This window comes from Chelonoidis abingdonii, chromosome 24 (assembly GCF_003597395.2).
Source record: "Chelonoidis abingdonii isolate Lonesome George chromosome 24, CheloAbing_2.0, whole genome shotgun sequence".
NCBI classification, from domain to species: Eukaryota; Metazoa; Chordata; order Testudines; family Testudinidae; genus Chelonoidis; species Chelonoidis abingdonii.
Genome location: NC_133792.1, coordinates 9,682,428 through 9,710,105, shown reverse-complemented (window position 1 = coordinate 9,710,105; position 27,678 = coordinate 9,682,428). Strand labels below are relative to the sequence as shown.

At 44.4% G+C, this 27,678-nt stretch overlaps 1 protein-coding gene across 1 annotated transcript in view; it reads right to left on the bottom strand.

Annotated features, from left to right (window-relative positions):
- The window catches only part of PAPPA (pappalysin 1), a 222,758-nt gene that overhangs the window by 166,650 nt on the left and 28,430 nt on the right, over window positions 1–27,678 (bottom strand). Inside the window, exon 2 of the mRNA XM_032797888.2 lies at window positions 23,415–24,483. Coding sequence (XP_032653779.1) covers window positions 23,415–24,483 — 1,069 coding nt within the window. The remainder of the gene's footprint in view (window positions 1–23,414; window positions 24,484–27,678) is intronic.

Sequence of the window (27,678 nt, the reverse complement as noted above, 5' to 3'; positions counted from 1 at the left end):
TATCCAGGCTTTAAACCCTACACGAGTCTCTGACTTACTGATAGCTCTCTTCACTATTCCTGTTCGGCAAGGAGCATTTTCATTCATTAGGTCCTTGCTGGGTGTACTGAAATTCCCTAGCTTTTGTCTTTAGAACACATTGCTTTTGAAGATGCAGTAGAAGGATGCTACAGTAAAACAAGGCCTTTCTGATCTTCTGTCACCACTAACAGTTATACAATCTAATCTATTCCATTTATCGCAACCCCTGATTCACCCTCTTCCAAAATACAGGCATTTTCTGGGCTTTTACTTTCTTTTATTTTAAAGTGTGATGTTATGTGCATGTTAAAAATCTGCATAAAATGGTTACATCTTATGAAGATGTATAGTCTCCCAGGGTTTCCAGTACAATTTTGTCTGACCTTACAATAAAGACTTGTTCCTGGTAGTAAACTCAGTTTTCCTAGTCATTTAAGACAGAATCAATAAATCCTCTGGAGCAGGAAACATGTCTCATCTATGTTTAGAGCAGTATAAATCTGTGACACTGGCCATGTGTTTAATAATAAATCATGAGGATGATGATAATTAATAGAGACTAAGGCTTTCAGAGCTACTTTGGATGGTTTGGATGAGGTAGAAGCTTGAAGTATGGTGTAACCAAAATGTTGCAAGAACAGCAAAGTATTTGATTCCAATTTGAATCCGGCTCACTGCCTATATGCAAGTAGAACTCCAAACCTGAAATTGTAGTCCTGGCAGCAACCAAAAGAGGAGACGACTGGCTTCAATCTACAAACGTACGTTCCAAGTATTGTCCCACTTACAACTTTGAATCTGTTTAGGAATTTCGGTTTGTTTACTGCAGCAAAATGTCCTCAAGACTTCCTAGATCTGCTCTTCTCTCTGAAGAACAGAGAGAAATGTTTGGAGAGGATAAAATAAATTAAAGGACTCCAAGGAGATGATGTAAAGTGATGTAAACAACTGGATAAAAACCTGAATGTTTATGAGAGGTGTCTGGGTTTTTTTTTCAGCTGATACAATGGTGTTCTACATCATAAACTTTCTACAAACTGAGTTTATTCTAAGCTTGTCTTGGCTTTTCTTATGGTTCTGGTGATTCAAGCTTGTCATGTTTTAGATTTAGACCATCATCAAAAGCCTCAATAGTAATTGCAGCAGTGTTGTAAAATTTGGGTCTAGATACAAATTACTTATTATTTGGCCCCAACAGGTTGCCAAACACATGGTAAAAGACAGTCTCTGGCCCAAGGAGCTTACAATCTAAACAAATACGCAGCTGAACTATCTAACATTTTGAATACATTTGGATTCTGAATTTTGCTTTGGTTTACTATAGGGACCAGAGCCAGAGTCAGACTAGGGAATTTCTGCAAACTTTGGACAGATTTAGTGTAAACTCATCCTTACAGAAAAATACTAGAGCTTTTGATAGAAAATTACAGCTTTTCTACAGGACTTTTGAACCATTCTACAGAACGGAATAAATTAAGCATATTCCTGCTATAAGAAGTTATTCTTTATTAAATTCCAATAGTAATTTCTATAGAATCCTACTGGCTTTATCCTTATACTACTCTACTGGACTTTCCCCTAAGGAATCTCTAATATAAAATACAGCTGTATTTTACACAAATGCCCATAAGCAACTTCTGAATGTTCCAAATGGCCAATATCTACTTAATGGTCTGAATGACAACCATTCATTTGAATAATCCTGGATTTTGGTTTGTTCAAAAGAGTGGAATTCAAGGAGAATTGATCCAAGTTTTGAGGGCTACACTCACTTTTCTTTTCTCTTCTGGTTAGTATTGGTCTGTACTCTGGGCCGATTTCTGTTCTCATTTACATTGGTGTAAATCCAGAGTAATCCCATCGGCTGTAATGTAGTTATGCCAGTGTAAATCTAGTGTAAGTGGGAGCAGAATCAGATTTTACTTTTGAATTCCAATTTGAAGTCTCAAAGCAAATGTCCCCTGAAATTACCAATTTTGCCTAATTTCTGGCCAACTAAACTCACTTCTGTAAAGAGAGAGGAGGGCTTACTCAAATCTCAGCACAGATTTCTCTCAAATGTTTTATAAATCCTCACCAAATCCTTTCGCAAACTTGGGCTGAGATTCAGAAATACAGTGAGAACAGATATTTTTTACATTTCTGCTGCTGGTCCTGGCTGGGATGGGGAACAGTAGAGGCTCAGGAAGAAATGGTGCAAAAGGTTATCCAATATGTTTCAGATGTCAACGTTGCAGTCTGAGCTTTAGGCAAAGATTCACAGTGACTCTTAATATATCCAAAATAATTCACCCACCCCAACAGTTACACTGTCCAGTTTCACAGGGGACTACATCTATGGGTTTGCATAGTATTGTGCTGCTGAGGAACACAAATATGTTATCTCGGTAGCTTCCTCCTCTGTATAGTTTACTATTAGCAGTGGTACAAAGCTTTGAGCTCATTCTTGCAGTGAGAGTAGAGGCTGCTCAGCAGCTTGAAAAACTGGAGCCATAGTCAACCTGTGGAACATTTTGCTAGAGGATGTTGTGAAGGCAGGAATGGTGTTCCATTTGCCAGAAGCTGGGAATGGTTGACAGAGGATGGATCACTTGATCACCTGTTCTCTACAGTCGCTCTGAAGCACCTGGAATTGGCTACTGTCAGAAGGCAGGATACTGGGCTAGATGGACCTTTAGTCAGACCCAATATGGCCATTCTTATCTTCATAATCAATAATTAAGCTGACCAACCACAAATTAAGCCAACTAACTATAAAGAACTATGAGAATTTTTCTTGGATGGCCAGCTTTTGGGAGGAAAAGAAGGACGTAGGGTGAATGCAAGATGGTGTAGTTCTGGCAAACTGAATTGTGCTCTTTCTACACAACAACCTTTTTAGACTGAAAGTAGAATTCATTTACAGTGAATTGCAAGGAGGACACATTTTCAAAGAGCAAGTACATTGTGGGGAATAAATTGCACCATACTTGATCATCAGCAACACTGTTTTATCTGTTTCAGTTGTCTTTTATTTTCTTTTATTCCTATTTTTTTTTCTTTTCAAGATTGAGGCCAAGTGACCCATGAGAAATATACAGTAATTTGCCTGTTATCCATCCGTCATCTCCATCTGATATTCACTCTGCCCTCGTTACCCTGATGTTTTTCCAGACTCTACATGCTGAACCATTGTAACATGGAGATAAGTCAAATAATAAAGAAAGAAGTGGTGTAAGGATATTTTCCACAAACTAGTTTTGTTAAAACAGACTTCCCTTGCTGCTTCTCCAAAGCCCTTTTGGCTGGAATAAGACTCATTCTTATATCCAAGAATTTAAAATAATATATCAATGAATGTATGTTTTAAGCAAATTAGCTAAAGCCCCAGTTATACTATTTAGCAATTCTGTAGCATTTTGCATCTGAGTCTGAAAATGTGTCACAAACATTGAGTGAAACTCATTTGGCACAAGGCCTCTGCATTTGATTTAAGTTATATTCGGAGGGCTTAAGTGGGATGTAAGTGGTGCATAGGCCTTGAGCTGGATGACCTCTGCAATAGAATGAATTTCACCATAACTGCTTAAGCCTCAAGCCCCCCTCCATCCTCTCTGAAGAAAGTAATTTGAAACATTATCCCCATTATACATCTGGGGAAACTGAGGTGCAGAGATAAAATGACTTGGTCAAAGTCACTCAATAAGTCAGCGTGAGAGTTAGGAGAAGAAACTAGATTGCTTGAGTCTAAGAACTGAGAACTAACTACAAAACCATACTACTTCCTTTCTTCTATTAAATACCTTTTGTTATTCATGCTTACATTTTCTTATGCATGCAAAATTTGAGGAGCAGGTGGCATCATTCTTATCTCAGCATCTGAGAGTATTACCTGGGTGAATCACTGAAGCTCTCCTAACCTACAGAGAGAAAGTGAGCGGTCAAGGAATAAGTCAGCCTTCCTTTGAATCCAGTAGCTCAACCATTTCAGAAGGAGCTGCAGGCAAACTTCTGTCATGACCAGACTCTCTTATGAAATCAGAACTCTGCTTCCAACGAATGAGCGGCTACTGTTCTAATAATACTTGACAGTTATATATCACCTTTTATATCACAGAGCATCCAAGAACAGCCAGGCTGACAATAACTGTAGAGCACATTGCACAACAGATAGGCGAGGGAGAAGCTTTTATGGCCTAGGATACCAGAACAGACCCTTACTCTTAAGGGAAGCACTGACGGATGCCTAGTGTCCCTACAGTCCTTTCCATGATCCAGGCCAGGACATAGCGAGCCCCCCTGTGGTGACAGTAGGCAGCAAAGGCTGTGTTGATCAGACTCAGAGCCAGAGAGCACCAAAGGTTGTGGTTTGTTTCCAGAAGTGTCTACAAAATCCACTGTTATAGAGAGAGCTGGTACTGATCCCTATATTTAGGTTGCCTAAGTACTTTCCATTATAAATATTAATTACAGCAAAGTCCTATCTCTGGTTCCTAGTTGAAACTACAAGTCATATCGTACACTTGACATCCTTCAGGTGCACTGGGGTGTGTGGAACCACTGGGCTGACACCGGGTACCCTAAAAGAAACTGTGATCAAAAGACTCAGCTTTCCTCCCCTCCTGGTGGTCCAGAGCATCACACACTGACAAAGAAGCTATCACACCGGCTCCTGGTTTCCATGCCCAAACAGCTCCACAGGCCCAGGAAGGGGGAAGCAGCAATTTTGGCCTTCTTTGTTGCCATTCTTCAACACCCTGTCAGGTAGATATCAGGGCAGGGCCTGGGCCTTCAAGCTACACGGTGGCTGGTCCCTGCACAATAGCACTGGGTGTATGTCGACTCAGTCTGTGGTCACCAGCCTCCCTGTTCAGGTTGACAGACTCGGGCTAGAGGGGCTCCCACTAACAGTCTAAAAATAGCTGCATAGACAGTGCTCTGAAGTTGCAGCTTTGACTGGACCTCAGACTCTGAAGCCCACCCGCCTCTCCAGACATCCAGGCCTGAGCTCCAGGCCCAATTCTGGGAGGCTCGCTGCCATGGACTTATCCAGAGAGGGAGAAAGAGGCTTCTTGCACCTTGTCATCCATCCCTTGTGGACTCTCACCCACCCTCTGTGCATCTGGCCATCTCTGCCTAGCAGACAGGACCTAATGTTTTAAAATCTTCCATGACAGACCCATTCAGTCAATGGCCTGGTTTAGTTGACCCTACTGGGGTTTGCAGCTGGGGGGTTCAAGGAGCCTGGGTGTTCCATATCTGACACTTAACCTTTTAACCCTCCCTCTGGTCTCTATCCTAATTAGTGTTCAGCAGTAAAAACTGAAAGAAAAGAGAACAAGCTCAAGGTCTCTGCTCCTCTCATCTCATTTTTTGACATCAATCTTTCCTGAATATTTACAGAGACCTCCTGCACATAAACTCTATGCAACAAAATGAAACACACATTTGCTGCTGGAAAAAGAAAGGCTTGGAACCAGGCCCACAGCAGCAATAAAACCCCACATATATGTTCACAAAGGATCTAGGTTTGTTATGGATACTTCAATACCTGATGGGCCAAAATAACCAACTCAGCTCTGTCTCTTGCAAAATAACATCCTTGCTTTCTAGATGCTGTTTCTCTTCTACTTTTGTGGAACACCACAACAAACTCTCAAATCTTGTTTCTTTACGTTCTGGAAGAATTCTGCATTATTTTGATACCTATTTAAAAGGCAGATCATCAGTGGGATAATCATCATCATCATTGGGATAATCTCACCTTTCCTCAGTTCTGAGGAAGAGCTGAAAACCTGATTCAATTGATATTAAGGATGAATTCTCCTCTCAGTCCGTATTTAGAACCCAACAAGTAGAAGAGGTTGGAAGGAGACCAAGATGACAATATGAACATAATTTGAAGACTGAAGCCTCAATTCAAGAGGACCAAGAAGGGTTGCCAACCCTAAATGTTCAAATATCACAAGATTTTTATTTGCTTTCTGAGCCTGTGACAAAGTTCCTCCTCTACCTTGGTGGGTCCTGCACTTACTGGTGGATTTGCACGCCTCACAGATTCACCCTGTGGGTCGGGAAACAGTCCAGAGACCTTCTCCTCTGGTAGAAGCCACAGTCCAGGTCAATTCCTTCTGTGTTTGATCAGGAGCTGGGAGGAACTTGGGCCCGTCCTCTAGTCCAGGTTCCAGCCCAGGGCCCTGTCGACTGCAGCTGTCTAGAGTGCATCCTGCAACAGCTTCACGACAGTTACAACTCCCTAGACTACTTCCCCATGGCCTCCTCCCAACACCTTCTTTGTCTTCACCACCAGAATGTCCTCCTGATGTCTGATAATGCTTGTACTTCTCAGTCCTTCAGCAGTATGCCAACTCACTCTCAGCTTCTTGCACGCCTCTTGCTCCCAGTTCCTCACATGCACTTCATCTCCCCTGGCTTCCCCTAGCCTGACTGGAGTGAATCCTTTTATAGCATCAGAGGGGCCTTAATTAGAGTCAGGTGCTTAACAGCCTCACCTGACTCTTAGCAGGTTAATTGGAGTCAGGTGTTCTCATTAGCCTGGAGCAGCCCCTGCTCTGATCACCCAGTGAACAGAAAACTGCTTATCCAGTGGCCAGTATATCTCCCTTCTACTACTCTGCTGTTCCCAACTGGCCTGGGTCTATCACAAGCCTTTAAGAAGTCACATTATTAATCTTTTCTCCTCAACCATGAGGTCTAGGAATTTACTTTAAAAAAATGAAACCTGAATTTCTCAGATAATCACAGGACTCCAGGAACTGGGGTTTTAAGAAAACATTAAAGATCATTAAAGAGATTCAGAGTTGGCAACACTGAAAGAGTAGAGCTGGTTGGAAATTTTTCAAGAGAATGACTTTCCACCAGCAAGACTGACTTGGGAACATTTCAGTTCCCAGGTAGCTTGCCAGGTGAGCTATCATGGACCTGGGGCTCCTCAAGCTCGCAGGTCATCCATGCTTCTCAGTACCCTGCCAGAAGGGCTGCCACAGAGCTGAAGGCCCCAGTGCTTCTGCAGAAGTTCCTAAAATAGAGGGGGATGGCAGGGTGGCACACTGAATGAAGGGACGCAAGAAGGCTGGGGTTGCCAACTTTCTGAAAACTGGACCCTCTGCTCTATCTCTTTCTCAAGACCCCACCCCTGCTATGCCTCTTCCCCAGGTCCCACCTGCTACTCTATCTCTTCCCTTGAGGCCCCACCCCCGGTTCCTCCTCCTACTGTTGCTCTCACCCTCCTTTTTCCTCACTGGATCTTCTCCTGCTCCCTCTCCCCCAAACTAGGCTCCTTCTGCTCCAGAGCTGGGATGGGAGATGCAGCCTGACTCAGAGCCTGCTGCCTGTCTGCAGGTAAGAGGTGGCCCCAGCTGAGCAGGGGCTAGTGCGGGTTGATGACCCAGTCCCCCCCACCCCACCGTAACCAGATTTCTGGTGTCCAGTCAGTATAACTGACTGACCACTGCCAGGTCCCCTTTTTGACTTGACTTTCTGGTTGAAAATCAGACATCTGGCAACCCTGAAGAGCCGCCGGTATGTGCAATGAGCTTGGCCCACAGAAGCAATGAAACGTGCAACCTCCTAAAAGTGCAAAATGTATTTCTAAACACAGGTACAAATAAGGCCAAACAATGCAGCAAACGGCATGAATTCACTTCAGCAGGTATTCCTGGACCCTTTCCCTCATTTCCTTCAACCACTGGCACAAATCACATTCACATTTGCTTGTGTATTTGCATGTTTCATTGTATTGTAAACACTCACTTGGACAGCCCTTGATGGAAACAGAAACAACAAGAGCATTTAACCACATAAGCAGCATCAACAGGGAATTAAGAACAGTGAATACTCAAAGAAAAAGACTTAAATGAAGAGTTTGCAAGCACAATCTGTAGGCGGGAATAGGTTCATATAAAGAACCAGTTGGACGATTTCACATAATGAACTTTTTTTTGGCTTATTCATTAACAAAGGTCTAAAATGGTTAAATAAATTGTCTGCTGCAATTTGCTGGCCCTCTCTGAGTCCCTAGGCACTACCAGAATAAACAGAATAAATAAATTCACCCAATTCTAGCCTCCACCTTCAGTGACCCTAAATCCCACTGACCGAAAGAATTTCTTTTCCATTGTTGGGAGAGGGAGCATATGGCAGGAAAGGTGTTGGTGGGCATAATCTTTGTATGATTGGGAAACACAGCTAAAATAGTTCATTCTCTAAAGTCAAAATCCTTCCTCCAGATGTGCAGGTCAAGTCTGCGATAAGCAGCAAAACGAAAGACTTCTCTTCACTACTGAGTGGAAGTGTGTCATCTTAGACACTGCCAGTTTTTACACCCGAAACGTGCATTGGGCCTAATGGATCTTCCAAAAAGATGTATGGCAAGGCAAAAAATAGTTTGCATGTGTGTTGGCAGATTAGTTGAACCGAAGGATATGTCGTATAGAAAAGATACTCTACTTCTTAAATAAATGACGGACAGCAGCCAGATCAGATGCTGAGACAGTAGACAGATGGAAGGACATATGTATACCCTGTCATACGGATCTGCTAATGTAAAGATCAGAAAGCAAGCATTAGCAGTCCAGATCAAGCTGATTGTGGATATTTCCTGAGGGATGCATTTCCCAAAACCCCACACAATTGGACTGGCAGCTTATGAAAGATGGAATAATCCGCCTACATGTCATGGATAACTGTAGGAAACTACGCACATACGTCATGTCAGCTCTCAGACATGACAGTTGAAAATGACCCCTTTCCACACCAAGGAACTTATATGCAAATGCCCTGCCTTAACCTTTTACAAATGCAGACTTCTATTACAGAGTGAGTACAACAATCAAATAGTTTCTCCATTGGTGAATAGCATTATGAGAGAGGAGAACCACATCACTCTAATTTTCATCTACAGGGTAACAGTTCCATGCCACACTTTTGGGAAATATGGGAATGTGTATGAATGGAAAGGCGTATGGTAGACCGACTCATGGCTATCCCTGCAGTCTAGCTGTTATCCTTGTCATGACATGTGCCAGTTGTATTATAGTACAACTTGGTTGTCATAACCCAACCATGTATCAAGTGTGTCATGGTGATTCCCTTTACAGGCCAAACTTTAAAATGCCACTAAATGACAACCTCCTGTCTTCCATAGAACCTAAGCTTTTGGTGACCAGAAATCTGACTTTTGATGGTCAAAGCAAAAAGTTTTATAAGGTCATTCCTTGGCCTATCATAGAATCATAGAAGATTAGGATTGGAAGAGACCTCAGGAGGTCATCTAGTCCAACCCCCTGCTCAAAGCAGGACCAACGCTAATTAAATAATCCCAGCCAAGGCTTTGTCAAGCCAGGCCTTAAAAACCTCTAAGGCTGGAGATTCCATCACCTCCACAGGTAATCCATTCCAGTGCTTCACCACCCTCCGAGTGAAATAGTGAAATATACTACATTAGAGCCCCAATTTTATAAAACCGGAACTTACGGTACAACACTCACTTTAATCTGAAATGCCTTCATGTCCCTCTCAGAGACAGAATGAATTCTCTCAGTTTTACAATCCCAGCTTAATAAAATCTTGAGAAATTTGTTAAACTGGGATCCCACTGTATAACATTTTGGGGGAGAAAATTATCTGAGACATTCCATTTGGAGGTGGGTTTTTTTTAATTAACTGTTGCAACAAAGGGTACACTAGCTTAAAAATTAACTTGCTTCAGATAATATGAATCTCAGGGAGGTAGGCTGATACTCTGTGCACATTCAAGTCAAAGAGATTTAAAGGGTTAAGTCTATGTTTGCTAGAAAACATGGGACTTGGAAGCAAAAATCCACATGTAAATCTAGCCCCAGCAACAGATCTATCAGATGAAACCTGAACATATGAAAGGGGTACTGGAAACCTGGAACTCTCAGCCTCTAGACAGATCCAACTGTCATACAGGGGACGATTCAAAACGTCCAGAGAGCCTCAGGCAAACCAGGAGATATATCCACTGCATCTGCCTGACAGGAGTATTTTGCGTTATATTTGGTGCAGTCTGCTGCTTTGTACTGGCTGCCCTCCTGGCTACTGTCTTCCCCACCCCAGAATCAGCATTGCTATATGAATCTAGGGCCTGATCCAAAGCCTACTGAAGTCAATGGGAGTGTTTTTATTGATGTCAGTGGGCCTTTGAACAGGAACTCGGTGAAAGCCCATGCTTTGGAATCCCCGTCTGGATGGAACATACACCATTCATGCGCAGTGTTCTGTATTTTTTCAGTGAAAACAGTGAAATGAACATTTAGGAATGTGAAGTAAAGAGGAAGTCTGCTTTAGACAAAGGGGCTAATCCTGCATGGTGCTGAGTGCCTACTAACAGCTGATGAGTATCTTCAACTCTCATCGAAGTCAGCCCTGCGCCTCACAGAATGAGGCCCTAATGGTAAACAAGTTCTACGTGCAGATGAAATAAAAAACCTTCACCCAAAATATTGAGCCAAAGCCTAACTTGAGCTTCCCTGACTTTACAAAAAGGCCATGTAACTTTCTCCTTTACTTTTTCTCAGGTTTTCCTACATCTCTCCACTTCAGGTTCCTGGTCGGATTGAAAGCAGAAACATGGCATAGTGCAAGGAAAGATGTTCTAGCAGTATTCCAAGCCTCAAGGGAAACAGGAAGCCCTGGAGTTTTCTGGAGTGTTCCTTTAACTTTCTCAGACCAGTTTGGAGACTGAGACAGTTCGGATAAGTTTCCCAACTTTGTGGTGGTTTGCTGAAACAAACTAAGCTCTGGCTCTGTTGAGGGCCACCCTCATGTTTTATACAATGTATTACATTTCTTTCTTTATTCTGAATTGTGGACAAATAATCTGTCTCTGTCTCATTTCTATTTCACACAAAAAATCCAATATAATGGAAGTTTTTCAAAGGGACAATGGAGAGTGAGACACTAATTTCCCTTTGAAAGTCAGAGGGAGTTGGGCACATTTCTTGTGTGTCTTTGGAAAGCAAAATGTATGAGGAGTTGGAATAACAGGTCTATTTCCTGATGGACATTGCATCTTTATCAGTAGCCAACCACTGTCTAAAATAGCTATTAAATTGGCACCTTTGTCTCCTTCTGCTCCTTGCTTAATAACCAATCCTTCCTGTTACACCTGTAAACGTGACTGTGTGGCCAAAAAGCTCACACAATCTTATCAGGAAAATCATAGCTGGAAAAAAATTCTAGTCCTCTAGTTCATACCATATTAATGCACAATTTTCCACAAATGTCTTCCAGTCTAAATTTAAATGTCTCAAGGGGTGGAGATTCCAATGCTTCCCTTGGGCAATTATTCCACAGTCCAATAAGTCCCCCAAAAGTTGACATTTTCTACCCATGTTTTTGTTAATTTTTTTCTCACTACAATTTAGTTCAAAAGGAGACAATTGAGAAATAAATCCACAAGGTCAGACCAGGTCATTAACAAACGAGAAGAAAAGCTCTTGCAGTACAGGGAACAGATTCAACTCTTTTCTCAGCGTTGTTCATTCGACTTTATCTTTTGGTATAATTTCAACACTGATTTTTTCCTGGCGTGAACCCCATAGGTTCCCTGCTTTATTCCCCACCTCACCCTCCTGAATCTCCCCACGCTTTTCAGTGCTGGGTAGTTCTATGTTTTGGTAAACTTCTATTAATAGTCGCCCTCTGTGGCTATAAAAAATCCCTCAGTAGTCAAACGCCAACCCTTGCTCACTAACAGCTGTGGATGTCTGAATGCACACAAGACCCGACATCACCCAGAGGAGCCCCTTCTTGGCTCCACGTCAGAGCAAACTGATTAAATAAAGTCGTTGCCAACTTGAGAAAACGGAAAAGGAGGCCCCCCATAACAGAGGGGGGAAGGAGAGAGACTGACTCCTGCACTAGACTGAGGAAATAGGAGGGTATTTCCATTTGCTCATCGGTTTTTTCACTCAGCAACCCCCTTCTTCCCCCCCTCCCCCAAATCCAATAAACTCTTGAGTCCCAGAAATAGAGACAGGACAAAGAGCTGTTCAGAGATAGAGTCGAACGTGGTAGGTAGAGTTGCAAATGCAGGTTTTAAAGTCTAATCTAAGTTTTCATTTGGTTGCTTTAACTGAATTAAACATTTCTGCTACTCTAGTCTTATTACTGATCCTGGGATAACCCTATGGAGAGTTAAACCTGTCAGCTGTGGTCAGCGTTAATAGCCAATGGTGAAAACACAAATGATGATGCTGATTAGGCAGAACAAGACTCGGGGAATTAAAAAACAAAAACCATCCATCTGCATCCTGTAAAGATGATGAAAGAGCTTTTATCGATCAGAAAGGAAAGAGTTTGGCTTCTCAGAAGATAAAGGGAATTTCCCATATTCTCGGCATTTCTAAGGTATTTCCCTAAATGTAGGTTCTGTTAGAAGTGATGAGATGCCTTAGCTATGTATTTGACTAACAAAGTTCCTATGCCATGTTCACTGTCCTTTACCCAGACTCTCACTCTGATGTTTGCATGAACCCCAAAATCTCAAAGGAAAACATCAGGAATTGCTGAGATTCGACTAGTTTCATGTCAGATCCATGTGAAATCACAAGTGTCTCAAGATGTGAATGTGAAACAATAGGTCTAACATGTTCATTTGAAACAAGCCCCAGATTCTCACACCTTATAACAAACCTGACCCGAATTTCAGGTCAGTTACAAAACCAGTAGCCAGGCAACTCAGGAAAATTTTCAGATTTCTCTATGAATACTTCACTCTGGTGAATTCTAGCTACACAGCTGATGGGAGTGGATTTTTAAAAATGTATTCAGTACTGGGGGAAAGTGCTGAAGTTACAGCTCCAGGAGACTGAAGTCCTCTGTTTATTCACACAACAGGGACATACACAGGAAGCATTGGTGCAAGGTTCCCCTATCAATGTAACTCAATCCTGACCTGCAGGACCCATCTCTAGGGGTCAGAAGGGAGCTCACTCTTCAAAGCCTTTCTAGTCCGAGGTTTGCTGACAGGTAACCAAGTGGGCCAATTTGTGCCAGCCACGAAGGTGGTTTTCACACCTGACTACTGGCAACTAGACTGAGATATTCCAACTCATTTCGCTCAGCTGTCAGTCAGTAATGATCACCAATCAGCTCCAGGATTTAAATCAGTCATTTAAAGGTTCTGCATCGCATTACATACCTCCTGAGCCATCAAAGTCCCCTGTAAAATAACTGCTCTGAACTTTCTTTCTCTCAGGTGTCTACTGGGACTGGAGGGGCTACTGGAGCCCATTAGCCCAATGAGAAAAGAATTTTGCTTAGTCCAGTTTCCCCAAATAGTTTCACTGAGATCAGACTGGGCCCAAAGAAACTGATCCAATCTCAGTGGAGTCCTCTTAGCTGTCATTAATTAGAAGGAAAAGGAAATTAAAAGTGAAAAACATACAATAGGGAAAAATTAAGCACTCGTTTCCAACTTGCACATACCAGGAAATTCAGAGTTGAAGGTTAAACTCCACCCTCAGAGCACCTCTGCTGTTCCCTCTCTTGCAGACTTCTCAGCAAACTAACTGAACACACGTGTTAGAATACATAGGCACCATGCATTAAATATGGAGTTTCAGCTTTCACTCCGAATTTCCTGACTTTTAAGACATTTATTAGATGGTTATGTCCTTAAAATGGTACGCGTTACATGGAGTTTCTCCAACACAGCTGCCATTAACCCTTTTGGAAGCTCTGAATTGTCTGTTTATCCATCCATTATTAATGAACCTGGAAGTACTTTCATGCAAACCTTTCTTAATTTAAGGTGTTATGTGTTGAAATAGGATCCAAATGAAATCATCGCCATTAAGTTTGACTAAGAATTTGAGGTTCATACAAACCAAAAACCCAGAAGGTGTAAACTTGCTTAGATCAAAACCAAAGGAAAAGATTCTTATAAACCCCTGTCAAACAAGACTTCTGAATTTTGCGCAGACCTATATGAGCCCTATGAATCTAAGAGGTGCATACTCCCATGCATCTCTTGGTGCACTGAGCAAACTGAAATGCTAATGACAAGGTTCATCTCTGTTTCAGGTCTGACCATCCCACAGCAGTGGGACTGTATCCTAAACATCACACTTCTCATTAGATCCGGGTCTACAGTGAGTGTTACAAGCATCATAAATTATTTTTATAATACATCTGTAATAAGTATGTGTTATAAACACTGCAACAGCCCTGCGCTGCACAGGGATAATGCCATCTCATAACAGCCCTTAAAGACTTGTTACAAGGCTTTGTGCCACCGGTCTTCATGATAGTGTTAAAGGAACCATTACTGTCAAATGCATCAAAAAGCACTTTCAGATTTTTTATAGGCATTTCAGTGGGTGCTATCATGACATATGGCCTATTGGGGAGACATCACATGCACTTTAAAGATGATCTCAACTAATAAATATGTGCTTCCTCCACAGAATGTAGTACCTGTGGAAGGACCATGTATGTCTCAATATCTGATGCCATGTATTTCTGTTTGTGCATGTTAGACTGCAGCAGATGCCCAGCCACTGTTTCTGAGCAGGAAAAAAGGCCGTTACCTTTTCCAGCAGTGGATTTTGTCTTCTGATCTGTTTTATATTTTTATTACTAGAGTAAAAAGCTCTTAAAGGGCATTTTCCCAAAAGCAGTGTTTCTGTTGTATACACGGGGGGCCAGATTCTTTAGCTGGGGATGGAGAGCACGCAGCACAGGTTGTACCTGAAGGGGTAGGGGCAACGAGTGAATGATAGTTGTGGTAATGGGGTGGCTGCTTCCAGAGAGGCCCCTTGTGGCACGGGGTAGCCCTACAGCATCCCTGCCTCTGTTTCCGTCTCCTCAGAAATGTCAGAGAGGTTCTTCTCGTAGCCAGTAACACTCTGGCTTGGGCTGGTTTAGTATCATAAACAGATCCAAAATAAAGTCCTCAGAGCCCCAGGGAAAAGTTCTCATTTTACAGTTTATATAGTCATTTTTCACCACTCTTCATCAAGCCCCTCCCGGACCTTCCTGCCCAGAGCCTTCCTTGCCTTGGCAAGTCACACTCAGTCTTACTTCAGTTGGAATCTTTTCTCCTAAGGCGTCTTGGGGTCTCCTGCAGGAGCCTTCTTGCTCTCTGTAGCCCTCTTGTCCCCACTCCTGGGGCTTTCTGCCTGGAATCTCTCCTTAGACCTCTTCCTGAAAGTAACCACTGAGACCCAACCATCTTCATTTTCCCAGCCTAGGGAAGAAAGTTCCTTGAAAGGACCCAGCCAGCCTGTGACAGCTGGGCCCTCCCCTGGTTCTGGTGCCACTGTGTGCCGGGGGAAAGAAATGCAGCACACAGGTGGCGTGAACAGCGTGACGGTTTGCTAACACTTTAGTGCCATAGACTTCCAAAGGGGCCTGGCTGTAAGGAAAGCGGTTTTGTAACCCACTTGTGGTCTTCAATGGGCTTGAATGGGGACTCCACGAGCTTCACAAATACTAAATATCAATCCCATTTGGTAGCAGACTCCTCTGCTGAGGGAAAGGTGTTGGCAAAGTCTTTAAAGAACCAGTTAACATTCAGACTAATTTAAATAATACAAACACCCCTCCCGCCCCCGGAAAAGCCTTCTAACACACAAAACCAAATCCTACAGAAATCATGGCACTAATGTGTTGTAATAGGTTGTATAGAATCAGTTAACTGTAGCATGAGAGACTCATGTACAGGCTGGCACTTTGCTGAAATTGCAACTAAATAACCTTCAGGGATGCCACAGACAAGTCAGTTTCCTTTAAGTGTAGCAAATAACACAGACTTGCAGAAATGGGGGGAGGAGGCTCTAGACCAAGTCACTTATTAGCGACCCTCAAGGTGAAATGTTTCCGCTTTTGTCTATAATATTTTATGACTTCAGGTTTCTTGACTTACTCTTACAGAGCAGGAGAGGTCAGGCCCCTTAGGGACTGTAGATTCGGGTGGAGAATTCTCTCATCTGCCTGGGATAAGAGATCCAGGGATAAGGGCAGGTGATACAGTGGGGGTTGAAAGAATTGTAATAGGTTGGCATATCAATGTTGTCTGGGCCATCCTGGTGCAACCAGAAGAGCTTTCACCCTGTTTGGGTCTTGTGTATTATTCCGAGTACAGTAGTAGTGGTAGGTGTGGGAAAGCATACAGAAAGTCCCTGCTCCAATCTGTTAGAAATTTTCTGTCTCTGCTAGATCTGGAGCAGAAGTGATGACTCTTGGTGCTGTTCTTGGTGGCAAACACATCTACTGAGGGAGTTCACCATCTGAAGAAAGGTGCCGAGTCCCTGAGTCCTTCAATAATCATTTATGTTGGTCTTGGTTCAGTCTGCTTGAGAATTCTCCACCCCTGGCAGCTGCAGAGCTATTCGGCGTATTCAATGGGGAATGCACTGCACCCAAATCTTTACCACTTCCTGACACAACATAGGGGAATGAGCTCCACCTCTTTTGTTTACATCATGCCTTGCGGCAGCGTTGTCAGTTAGTATCTGTACTGTAAAAGCAGTAAAGAGTCCTGTGGCACCTTATAGACTAACAGACGTTTTGGAGCATGAGCTTTCGTGGGTGAATACCCATTTCACCAAGAGGGAAGGCAGGAAGGACTGCAATGCCCAAATGTGTCACTCAGAATTCCAGAATACTGGGGAATACCCTGGATCCCGGCTGACTGTACAGACCTGGAGATGAATCCGGACTCCGCAGCCATGGCTGGAGAGTTCCACAGTGACTACAGCTGTTAGAACTGAAAGACTGAATGAAATTCCTGCTTTTCTCTGTCTCCTCCCGTTACAAAAGATTCTTTAACAGTTCTGGTGGGATTGCCCATTGGTCTTGAAGCTGTCCACATTTGGAGTGCATGCATTCAAATTAGCCAGTGTTGCAGAGGTCTCCTATGACTTTTCCCATGAAGGATGACATGTGGAAGAAGCTATGAGTGCAACTGCTGGCGAAGTAAACTGTGTTAGGAAGATTTTCTTAGCAGGGTCAAGCAAACCCTTACGTATGAATGTTGCTTCAGAGTCTGCAGGTCTTGCATGTACGGAGGAATCACTCCTTTAGTAGGGAGGTGCTTCCTACAGTCAAGTTTAATAACACACCTATAAATATCAGCCACCAGAAAAAGAAACACATTACATTTTATAAACACCCTAAGTGCAGATGATAAGCCAATGGGGAAGAATTCTGCATTTTAGATGCTGATTCTGTAGGTGGAATCTCAGATATTTTTTGAGTGACTGCCTGATGCCTAGGTCAACATAAGAATCTTTGAGGTCAAGAGTTGCATACCAGTCTCCTTGGGATATGGGGGGAATTATGCTCCACAAGGAAAATGTCCCTAACTTGAAGGTTTTGAGGTGCTTGTTCAGTCCCCTTAGTTTAGGGCTGGGCAGAGACAGTCTTCTTTTTTGGAAGGGAAGTAACTTGAATAGAAGCCCCTTTGAGAGGCTTCCTCTATGGAGCCCTTTGCCAAGAATTAGCTGATTTCTCCATGTAGAGTTGCAGTGTGAGAAGCATCCTTGAGGAGGGGTAAAACAGAGAATAGGAAGGTAATCCAACGGAAAGGAACTCTATAGAGTAGCCACAATCTACTCCATTATACAGCAATCTGATTTGATTCACATCAAGTTTTATAGACTGCACAATATGGTCTCCAGAGGGAGAGATGGAGGAGGCAGTAGATGAGGGATAGGATATGCCAGAACACTGGAACCTGACTGTTGATTTTGATATTAAACTTGCAACCTCCAGGCTGATGGAGCAGGCTGGTTTACAGAGTTTGGATAGTTCATTCTTGTTTTTGCTGTTTGGCAGAATGGGAGGTCTGCTAGCACTTTCAGTACTGTGCATAAGTATGAATGGACGCTGATAAGCCAGGTCTGTGGTATCTGTTGCACATCATGGCTGTCCACCTAAAATGGCAGTGAAGTGTATGAGTCCAAGAGAGCTTGCAGTCACTCTGGTGGCTTTGAGTTTTACCTGTCTTTTCACTGAAAAGACTTTTGCCATCAAGAGGAAGATTTTCATCTGTCCATGAGATTCTGTGATGAGGCCTGATGGGCTAAGCTACGAATACCAGCAAACAGGGATTCTGGTGGCCATTGTACTAGGACAAGACTCAGATACACCATATGCCACATGTAGGGCGTGATGTGCAGGGATACTAGAAATCCATTTGCCATGGGAAAACAGGGAGGGGGGAACCACAGAATTTGCACTTGTACAGAGAATCTTTCATTTTTACATCTTGTGAAAAAATATATATATAGTAAAACCCCGTTTATCTGAGCCTCCATTATCCTGCCCTCAGTATTAACTGAACCACCAGCTGTCTGGCGCAGACAGCAGAGGAGCTCTGTTAGCCCCAAGCAGCTGGTGGTTTGGGTTAATACAGAAAACCAGATAATGGAGGCTCAGATAAATGGGGTTCTATATATCAATAAAACATTGCGTTAAACTGATGCCTATATATATTGTGGCTAGGGAAACTAAAGTTAAATGTTTCATTTTAATCGTGGAGAAACATGGATTTTTATTTTTTTTAATCAGAGAATTTTGTTTTGTTTTTATCACGGAGAATTAGGATTCCTGGTGATGTTCTATGATTTTTATTCAGCGGCCAGATCCTTCGCTGAAGGACAGAGGTTATGGTTTCCCAGAAGTCATACTGGTAGCGTGCCATCACTGCCTGGTAATTAATGATGTGCACATCCAAAGATCCGAGAAATGTGTTTTCCTGTCAAGTGCACCTCTCCTGTCTCTAAGGGCTGAGTGGGTGGATTCAGCAACTCTTGACTCTTCCAGGGCCGCAGCAATAACCAGTGAGTTAAACCAGTGGTTGGATGCTGAACAAAACATATGAAGTATTGTGATGGGACTGGGAACATGCTCTCCCCTTGTTGTGAAACTGCTGGAGAAGAAGACTGTGTCAGGCAGATTTTCTTGGCTGGGTCAATCAAATCCCTGTGTAGGGGTAGTGATATCCTATCACTGGTTTCCCTTGCAGAACATCAAAGAGAAGGATGGATGCTTCAGTTGGTATGGCACCAGAGTCCACTTGTAGCGTATAAGCTATTCTGGTCAGCAGCTCCAGGAACTGATGAAACTTGCTCAGAGGGGACACCTCTAAGGGAGCAGTATTGTCATCTGGTGATACGCCATTCCTTGGGACACCCCCCATTTGTACATTGTCATCATCATGAAGGAGTCCTCTGTCACTGTTTCCACTGCTATCTGCAGGTGCTGTGGAGTGTTGGCTCTTTGGTGGAGAAGTCTGTAGTTAGTTGCCAACTCCGTGGGTGCTCCGGGGCTGGAGCACCTGCGGAAAAAATATAGTGGCACCTACCGGTGGCCCCACGGATCAGCTCCTCCTCATCCCAGCCAGTGCCTCCCACCCACCGCAGATCAGCTATTTAGTGACATGCAGGATGTGCTGGGGGAGGAGGAGAGAGGGAAAGAGCGAGGGTGGTGTGCGCTCAGGGGAGGGGGCAGAACAGGGCAGAGTTGGGGCGAGAAGAGGTGGGGTGGGGGTATGGGCTTGGGGGAACGGGTGGAGTAGGGGTAGGGCCTGGGGCGTAGCGGGGATCGAGTACCCCCAGTAACTCATAAAGGGGCACCTAGGAGTCTGTATCAGTGGTGGAAGGGAAGGATGGGGAGCCAGTGACAACACTAGTGCTGGAATTGGCACCAGTGACATGACAGCTGGGTGACTGAAAGGGCAGTGTTGAAGGATTCGAGGACCCTGCCAAAGGTGCCAGAAGGAGAACCCAAGGAACCTGTAGCAGAGTTGGAGGCCAGGGCCACGGCAGCCTTGCTGGTTCAGGCTGAGCGATGTCTATTAGTATTGCCACCCTCAGCACTTCTTGTAACATGGGACATAACAATTCTAAGGGGCCATGGAATTAATCCATGAAGTCTGAGAGGACCAATCACGGAATATCGCTTAGGCAGAAGGATGAAAGGAGCTGGCTCAGTCTCCTCCCAGGGAGGACTGAAAGGAGCGGTTCAGTGGCATGCAGGAGGTGCTGGGGGAGAGGGGGAGGAGCAGGGTCAGGAAGAGGCAGGGGAGGGTGGAATGAGGCAGGAAGGGGTGGGGTGGGAAGAGGCGGGGTGGGGGCAGAAAGAAGCAGGGCAGGGGTGGAGACTTGCAGGAAAGGGTGGAGTGGGTGCAGGGCCTGGGGTTGAGCAGCGGTCCAGCACCCCCTGGGAACTAGGGAAGTTGGTGCCTCTGCTGGAGATGCTAGGATCCTATATGGCAGCAGACTGTCCAGTATAGGCAATATTGAGGTTGAGTGGGGAAAATAAATCAGCAAAATGTGGAGACCCTATGGTGCTGAGGAAGACTAAGAAGCTGAGACCTCCTCTCGACACACTTCCGAGGAATCATCATGTGACTGGCACTGTTTCCTTTTCTCCTGGGAGCCCTCTGAGGAGTCAGAGTTCTGTTTCCCTTTCCTCAGCGTCTTAGGTGATGTTGAGCTTTGATAGGAGTCAGAGCAGAGGATGTAGTGGAGAAAGAGATCTCCTCAGCAACAGGTAATGAGACCTCCAGCAGCGGGACTGAGGACTCAGAAACGCCATCCGTGGTGCCCAAAGTGATAGGCATGGGTGCAGAATGGGTACGGTCAGTCCTGACTGAATCTCTGACTTTGGAGCCACGGTGATGGAACCTTTCTCAAAGGGAGTACTAAGAGGGTTGAGGCTTCACTCATTCCATTGATGAGGACTTCAGTGCCAGGGTGGCTTATTGCCAATTGTATTGTTAGCCTGAACCCCTGATGCCAAGGCCTGTACTACAAGAGTCTCAGTGATCACGTATCCCTGTAGCCCCAAATGTTTGGTTTTGATGGGGTCGGAGCGAGAATGCCCAACAGGTGGAGCGCTGTGCTGAGATGTGAGCCTTTCCTGGACACATCCACTTCTCACATTGGATTCTGGACAGACATTTACACACATGAGGTTTCTCAAAGACTTTCTTAGCTGCACTGCTGGCCATCAATGAGACTGTTGCAACCTCAAGGCAGTGCCAAGGCCACATTATGTTTTTTCTCTTTTTGATGATCTAAGCTAAACAATTGTGTTTCTCAGTTCTGGGAGGGGCTATGTGCATCTGCAAAGAAGATCCAACACAAGGAGGTTCCTTATGCTTATCACTGTGGAGGAGAAGTACCTTGGGTAGTTGCTGGCTGCACGCTCTTAAATATACTGGGACCCCGAAGTCACTAGGGGGCGTTCATATAGCTGCAAAGGCCACAGCTTTGGTAGATGTTCCGTGAGCACCATGCCAAAGGGCACCAAATCCACAAATGACAATGCACAGAAATACTCAAAGAAGAATAAACAGTTGCACGTGTAAAAACAGTGTGTAGAAATGCCCGTTTTGTCCATGGAACTGCATATTTTGCAAATGACATTTGACTTACTTTAACTTCCACATGCACATTTTTTGTGCACAACTTCGGGCAGGCAGTTTGGAAAATTTGGCCCTGAAAGTTTCTGAATGTTAAGGAACAGTCTTAAATATGTCATGTGATTTTAAATTAAATAATACATAATAATAATAATACTCATCTTTTATATAGTACTTTGCATTAGTTGATCTCAAAGTAATTTACAAAAGAGTTAAGTATCTTTATCCCTATTTTACAGATGAAGAAACTGAGTCAGGCTTTTCTTGTTGGATTATATTTAAAAGGTTTGTGCACGTTTGTTATGTTGGATACAGTAAAATTGTTAAAAGGGCTCTGTCAGGTTAGAAACCACATTTAAAAAATTATCTTAGCTATGTTATTACTAAAGCCATGGGTTATGAAAACTGAAGATTTAAAAAAAAGTCCGATTTCCATTTCTCTACTGATGGTGTTTGTTTAGCTGCATTTTTCTCTGACTAGACAATGAAAGTCGATTGGTCAGTTTCCTTCTTTTATAATTGGTATTTAATCCATTTCACTGTCTGACTCTCCTGCACTATCACAAGGATGCAGTGTTTGAGCCAAGCTGCAAAGGAATATTTATTTGTTTATTTTTGAAAAGATCCATTGGATTATGTAAACAAAACTGAAGAAGCATTTCTCAGATGTTTTGTAAATTTGAGCTGATAGTGTCCTTTTAAAACTTCTCTCTGCTAAAAATATTAAGGCTATGGCTTGAGCCAACACAATGTAGGGAATTCTCTCTCAGCTGACATTTTCCTCCTTAATCTGCTCTGCGGTGGCTGGTAACACAGGGTGTTCTGAGCACTGTGTCATTTTTTTCTCCCATAACTCTATAAGCTTCAACTCTAAGCCATAGCAATGTGTGCGAAGGACAGAATTTCACTGTTACTTTCTATTTGATGTAGGTTTAAGACAGACCATAATAACTTTAAACCATAGGGTGAGGGTTGTTTTGTTTTTTTAAATATACAAGGGTCTGATTCTACTCTCACATATGCTGGTGTAAATCAGGAGCAACTCCACTGAAGTCACTGGAGTTAAACTGGTGTCAAACCAGCAAAAGTGATTTGAGATTGAGACCCTAGTACAAAATAAACAATTATATTTATGTACACTTGTAGACCCTTTCATCCAAGTATCTCAGAGTACTTTATGAATTTTATGTAACTAGCCCACACAGCTCCCCTGTCAGCAAGAGAAGGGGTACTTTCCCCATTTTTCAGTTGTGTAAACTGAGGCACTTAAATTATTTGCTCAAAGACACAAAGCTCATAACAGAAGCTAGAAGTCCTGATACTCATAAGAACGGCCATACTGGGTCAGACCAAAGGTCCAGGTACCCCAGTATCCTGCCTTGTGACAGTGGCCAATGCCAGATGCTTCAGAGCGAATGAAAAGAACAGATAATCATCAAGTGATCCATCCCCTGCCCCCATACTCAGGCCCCTCCTCTCTATAATCGCTTAATGACATTCCCTCCGTATGCGTGCACAAAGAAAACTGCATTGACATAACATTAAAGGACCCTGAATAAACTGTCTACCCTTTAAAGAAGTCCCAGTAAACTGAGATCTGCCTAAAGGTATTTAAATCACTTTCACCCCAGAGCCTCTTCCCTCACCAAATGTGACCTTCCTATGGTTTTGACTCCCACACTCTGAGGGCTTGTGGCTAAAATCAGCTATTCAGCACTCTAACATACAGCTTGTGGATTTCCCCAAGTTGGCCGTTTGAATCTTTGACAATCTGTAGTGAGAGGGTAAATTTGGAATCAACGGCAAGGCAGGTCTGAGGACTTGTGCTGAGACAGGTGTGTGCCAATTACACACACACACACACACACACAAAAGAAAAAATACAAGAGAAGCAATAAATATGAAGGAATGGACAGCTGGCAGGACTGCCATTAGTCCGATGTTCACAGGTATTATTATAAATACCTCATTTGTTTAAGAAGTTTCCTACCTGTAAGGAGAATCTGGTTCAAAACATGTCTTGGTTACATCAGTTATCTCCGGGTTACAGCATTCCCCGCCATCAAAGTTGTACCTCTCATAGTTACAATCCATGTCGCACACGCCATTCTGCTTCTTCTTGTGGAACAGGGCGTGACGCACATGCCGGCAGTCCCCTCCATCATACCCAGTCAGCGTGTGGTTGCACTCGGGGTCACAGTTATCGTCTCCTATCTTGCTGATGTCGCAGTTGGCCAGGATGAGGCGGCGGCGGAGGGATGAGTTCCTCACGTCCAGGACTTCCAGCTCCCAGGTGATGTTGTAGCGGCTGAAGGCCTCATTCAGCTGTTGATGCTGGAACTCGATCTGCTGCCGGCTGACGGTGGGGTTCTGGTACGCATCGTCATAGAGGTTCACCACCCGGTAGCGCACCACCTTGTTGCGGCGGAAGCGGGGGAGCTTGTTGTAGCTGGCAATCACCTCCACGTTGTCGCAGACTGTCTGCCCGCAAAGAGGAGGGTCCAGACTGGTATCCAACAAGTAGCCATGGTGATAGTTGAATTCGATCTGAGGACTGCTGCCATTCTTCATGGGAGACCAGGTGTTTTTCACATTCAGTAAACTCTCCTGAAGAACTAGCTGAGGTAGAGGGGTGTCTAGTTCATGAATCACTTGGCCCATGTCAGACAAGATCTCCTTCTGGGACCGGGCTGTCCTCCAGAGATTGAAGTGTTCTATGTAACCCCGATAGTTCTGATTCAGGGCATTTCCTCCAATCATGAGCACTTTACACTTCAAGGTCAGAAGGCTGAAGATGGTGCCCACCTGCTCCCGACTCGTGGCCACTTGGGCTCCGTTCACATAGAGTTTCATCAGGTGCCCATCATATGTGGCAGTCAGATGCACCCACTGGTTGGGAAGATAGCTGCGATGAGTGGCAATGGTGGTGACTTTGCGAGCACGGTCCGTCTTCAGCGAGAAGAAATAGCGGGGGTCTCTATTCCCCTGGTCACTGACGGTGTTAATCCCCAGGACCCATCCTCGGTCACGGGAGGTGTAAGAACATTTGTCATACAATCCTATGGGCCCCCAAAAAAGAAATAGGAATAAATAAGGGTGATAACAGATTATTTCATGTATTTACTTTTCTTGACATTAAAAATATAGAGGTATTAAGAGGGTTGGGGTAGACCAGTGGTGTCAAACCATCTGATGGCCGAGTGGCCATACAAGAGAACTTAGCATCAAAGGTCAAGGACTGTCAGAGGCATGCAGTGTGAACTGGACTCCCATTCCCTGGCCAAAGATCAGAATTGTTTTGTAATTTCACCGCAGTGAAGAGCTGGTCTATGTAGTCTCATTAACTTCATTTGAGCCATAAATTTGACCTCATTGGTTTAAACCAAGTAGAGTCTCATGAAAGGTCCTTGATTGCTAATTCTCTCTCCCTCTCTGCCTCCCCTGCCCCTGGTCCGTTCTCCCCTTGAAACCAGGAGGAAGATCCCCTGAATGCAAAGCTTAGCAGGAGCAATGAATATGAGAGTCAATCCTAACACAGCACGAAAAATGCTAAATGGATGGGAGTTCCATAGGAACCTAAGGGCTAAATGACCAAATCTTACTGAGATTGATTTGGGTGCTTAACTTCCACAGGCTCCTTTTAAAATCCCAGCCAATGAAAACTGATGAGAGAAACATATACACACTTATATTGAATCTGATGAACAAGTTGTATTCCAGATCCCCACATATCCAAAGATGTGTATTCATTTACTGCACCGCAACAGAACCGATACTAATGACCTCTCTCATACTCTACATATCCAGGCTTCTACTCACCTATATGCAAAGTGCTCTCTGATTCACTGTGTATCCAAGCAGCCCACTTTAAATGTATAAAGGAAATGGAAAGGAGGAAGGAATGAAAAGCAAAAGCATGTTCTAGGACAGAGGTGGGCAAACTACGGCCCGCAGGCCACATCCGGCCCGTGGGACACTCCTGCCCAACCCGTGAGCTAACAACCAGGGAGGCTAGCCTCCGGCCCCTCCCCTGCTGTACCCCGCAGCCTCTCCCGCAGACTGAACTCACCATGCCACCAGCGCTCAGGGCAGTGGGACTGCGAGCTCCCACCAGGCAGTGCGGCTGCGAGAGTTGCCAGCATGTCTTGGTACTCTAGACTGCGCAGTGGCATGGCTGGCTCCGGCCGGGTGGCATGGCTGCCAGTCCTGGTGCTCAGAGCAGCGTGGTAAGGGGGCAGGAAGCGGAGGGGTTGGATAAGGGGCAGGGAGTTCCAGGGGGAAGTCAGGGGACAGGGAGTAGGGGGTGGTTGGATGGGGCAGAGGGGGCGGTCAGGGGATGGGAAACAGGGAGGATTGGATAGGTGGTGGGGTCCTGGGGGAGTGGCTACGGGAAGGCGGGTCTCGGGAGGGGGTGGTCAGGGGACAAGGAGCAGTGGGGGTTCGATGGGTTGAGGGTTCTGAGGGGGGTGGGAAGTAGGAGGGGGTGGATAGGCGGCGGGGGCCAGGCTATTTGGGGAGGCACAGCCTTTCCTACCCAGCCCTCCATACAGTTTTGGAACCCTGATGTTGCCCTCAGTCCAAAAAGTTTGCCCATCCCAGCTCTAAAAGTCAGAAGATTGAAGCAGTCCCCCACCCAGGGTTACAGGGAGCGGTGGGGGGGAATAGAGGTATGGAGAAAATCACTTCCCAGGTGGGAGAGAGAGCACTCTGGAGGTTAGAGATCTTAGTCACAGTCATAGAGTCACAGAGTTTAAGGACAGAAGGGACCACCAGATCGTCTAGTTTGACCTCCTGTATGTCACATGCCACCAGCACCATCCAGCCACTCACACTAAATCCAACAAGGGAAATGAGACCAAAGTATTATAACCCACAGGAGATGCGACTATAATGTGCCACAGGCAGAGAATAGGAGGGATCAAGGTGCCCCAGTGCCCCAAGGCCCCCACAATGGCAGGGAAATAACTCAGATAATCCTGGCAAGTGGTATGCACCCACATATTGAAGAGGAAGGTGTGAAAAAACAACTAAGCTCATTGCCAATCTGACTTGGGAGAAAATTCCTTTCTAACTCCACACATGGCGATCAGTTAGACCTTGAGCATGTGAACAAGGACCAGGCGGTCAAGCACCTGTGAGAGCATATGCTCAATGCCACCTCAGAACCCTGGTCCATCCCATCTTAGGGAAAACTCTTCCCCAGTTTCGGATATAGGGACACAGGGAGATAAAGGAATACAGGTTTCCTCCTCTCAGCTCTTAATAGTAGACACCTTGACTGAAAAGACATAAGGACTTCCGTACCAAACGGCATTCTAGCCCTAATGCATAAAAACAATCTCTTTCCCACCCTCTGCCACCAAAAGGCCTGACTGGAAATCATAAATCTTTGACAGCTCTATCTCCATGAAAAGACTAAATATCCCTCAACCTCACCCGTGCACCCTAACCCTCCCAGCACCACCACCAGCAAACATTGTCTTTTGCTTCTGACGCTGAACAAGTTGCTCAATAGCCATCTGTTAACAATCACTCATTAACAGTGTGGTCTTGTCTAATATCAACAGAGCAAAGGTTACGGGAGCATTCACTGTATTTTTTCCCTCCCCCTACTTCTGTCACCCACCTTTTTGCTGCCCCCCCTGCAATTCTCTGATGGGAAGGTTGAAAATTTTTAAACAGGCCTTTTTTTCTGCACACTGTTATTTTGCCAGGGGCTCTAAGCTCCCCCTTTTCCTGTTTCCTTTGGAAGAGAGATCCCAGGGTTAGGAAGGTAATGTGTTTATTCATCTGTAGGGAGCACTCGGTTCAAAACCTTTACAAGACCAGCTTCAAGCTTATACTGCCACTTCTGATCATGAGATGGAGAGAGAAGGAGGGAGAGAGAAGGGAGAAGGAAAACAAGTAGGTTTAAAAATGACATTTTCCAGTCAGGCTAAGGTGAATGTTTACCTAGGAAATGAATACTATCAAATTCAAAGCTGCCAATGATGTTTTGGTGTCAAGGGTCCCAGCTTGCTTTATTTCTTTACTATATATATGTGTTTGTGTGTGTGTATGTGTGCTCACGCACGTGTATATATACACACACACACACATTCGTTTTCAGATATGTCATCTCTTCTGCACTTTCTTTTAAAGTACTAAGTGAAATCTTACTTCCAGTGGAAGTACCATGTAATGGTGTTTGGTAGGTAATACTGTAGTGAATGATGGGAACATTGGAAAGACAAGTTTCATCTACATAAGGAGAA